This window comes from Camellia sinensis, chromosome 10 (assembly GCF_055761805.1).
Source record: "Camellia sinensis isolate YWXY chromosome 10, ASM5576180v1, whole genome shotgun sequence".
In the NCBI taxonomy this organism is placed as follows: Eukaryota; Viridiplantae; Streptophyta; class Magnoliopsida; order Ericales; family Theaceae; genus Camellia; species Camellia sinensis.
Genome location: NC_138970.1, coordinates 30,364,132 through 30,365,394, shown reverse-complemented (window position 1 = coordinate 30,365,394; position 1,263 = coordinate 30,364,132). Strand labels below are relative to the sequence as shown.

The 1,263-nt window shown below is 38.2% G+C and overlaps 1 protein-coding gene across 1 annotated transcript; it reads left to right on the top strand.

Moving 5' to 3' along the window:
- On the top strand, positions 1 to 546 carry LOC114282984 (uncharacterized). The gene has a single exon (XM_082889929.1). The coding sequence runs from the start codon at positions 1 to 3 to the stop codon at positions 544 to 546; it is 546 nt and encodes a 181-aa protein (XP_082746055.1).
- Positions 547 to 1,263: the final 717 nt, after the last annotated feature.

Below are 1,263 nucleotides of genomic sequence, written 5' to 3'. Positions count from 1 at the left end.
ATGACAACAAGCTCACAAATTTACAAGGGCAACCGTTATGGTGAGATGTGTTCGAACGCTGCTGAATCATTTAATAATTGGATAAAGCAAGCACGCCATTTACCAATCACCCAAATGGTTGACGCAATTAGGACACAGATTATGAAACAGATGTCCGACCATAAGGGAGTGTCAAGTTCCTGGGCTGGTGTAATATGTCCGAAGATGGAATACAAACTAGAGATGGCGTACAAGAAAGGAAGATCATGGACTGTCAGTCAGTCCAACAATGACGTGTATGAGGTCCACTCACACCCATCTGTTCTGGTGGACATTGGTAGGCGTACATGCTCATGTTTCCAATGGCAGATCAATGGGCTTCCTTGCGAACATGCAGTGGTTGCTATCCGCAATAGTGGCAGTGATTTGAATGCGTTGGTTGACCCTTATTTCCACGTCACCAACTACCAATCATCATACTCCGAAGCTATATTTCCGATACCAACAATTGAGAAACCACAGGTCATTCCGGGACATTATGGTATTCTACCTCCAACTGTGCGGTGACCACCCGGCAGGCCAAAGAAAAAGAGGATATCGTTAAAAGGTGAAGAAGTGCAACAGATCCGGTGTGGCTGTTGCGGACGTTTGGGAAATCATAACAGGAAAACATGTACCGAACCATTATAGGTTCACAAGTTGTGCGTTGAAATTACCCATTCCACAAGGCTTTTATTATTTCTTTTTAGTTCGTTTGTTAGTTCGTTTTCAATTTGGCATGCAAAATAAATTTTGTTAGTTCGATTCATGGTTGGTGTTATTTTTTCTTTTCAATTTTTCGTCGTTATCAATAATATGTGTTTGTTCGTTTTCAATTTGGCGTGGAAAATAAATTTTGTTACTTTGATTGATGGTTAGTGTTATGTTTAAATTTTTTAATACTTACTCGTACTGCAATGCCATTACGTTTTGTTTTACTTTCCGTCCTTAACAAACATTGGTGTTAGTTTGTTTTAAAATTGATGTGAAAATAGCAATGTGGTTGGCCGATTTCACGTGTGGTGTTTTGATGTTGGTTTACCTACCCTTTCCACTAGTTTTAAACGTTCACTTTTAATTACCCACATTGCAAAAGCTATGTGCTTGTCCTGTTTCAATTTTATGTGCAACACAAATTTGGCTAATTCGGGAAGTGTTTTTTTTTCTTTTTAATTTTCTGTTGTTATCAATAATATGTGTTAGTTCGTTTTTAATTTTGTTTGCAAATTAAATTTGGTCATGGTT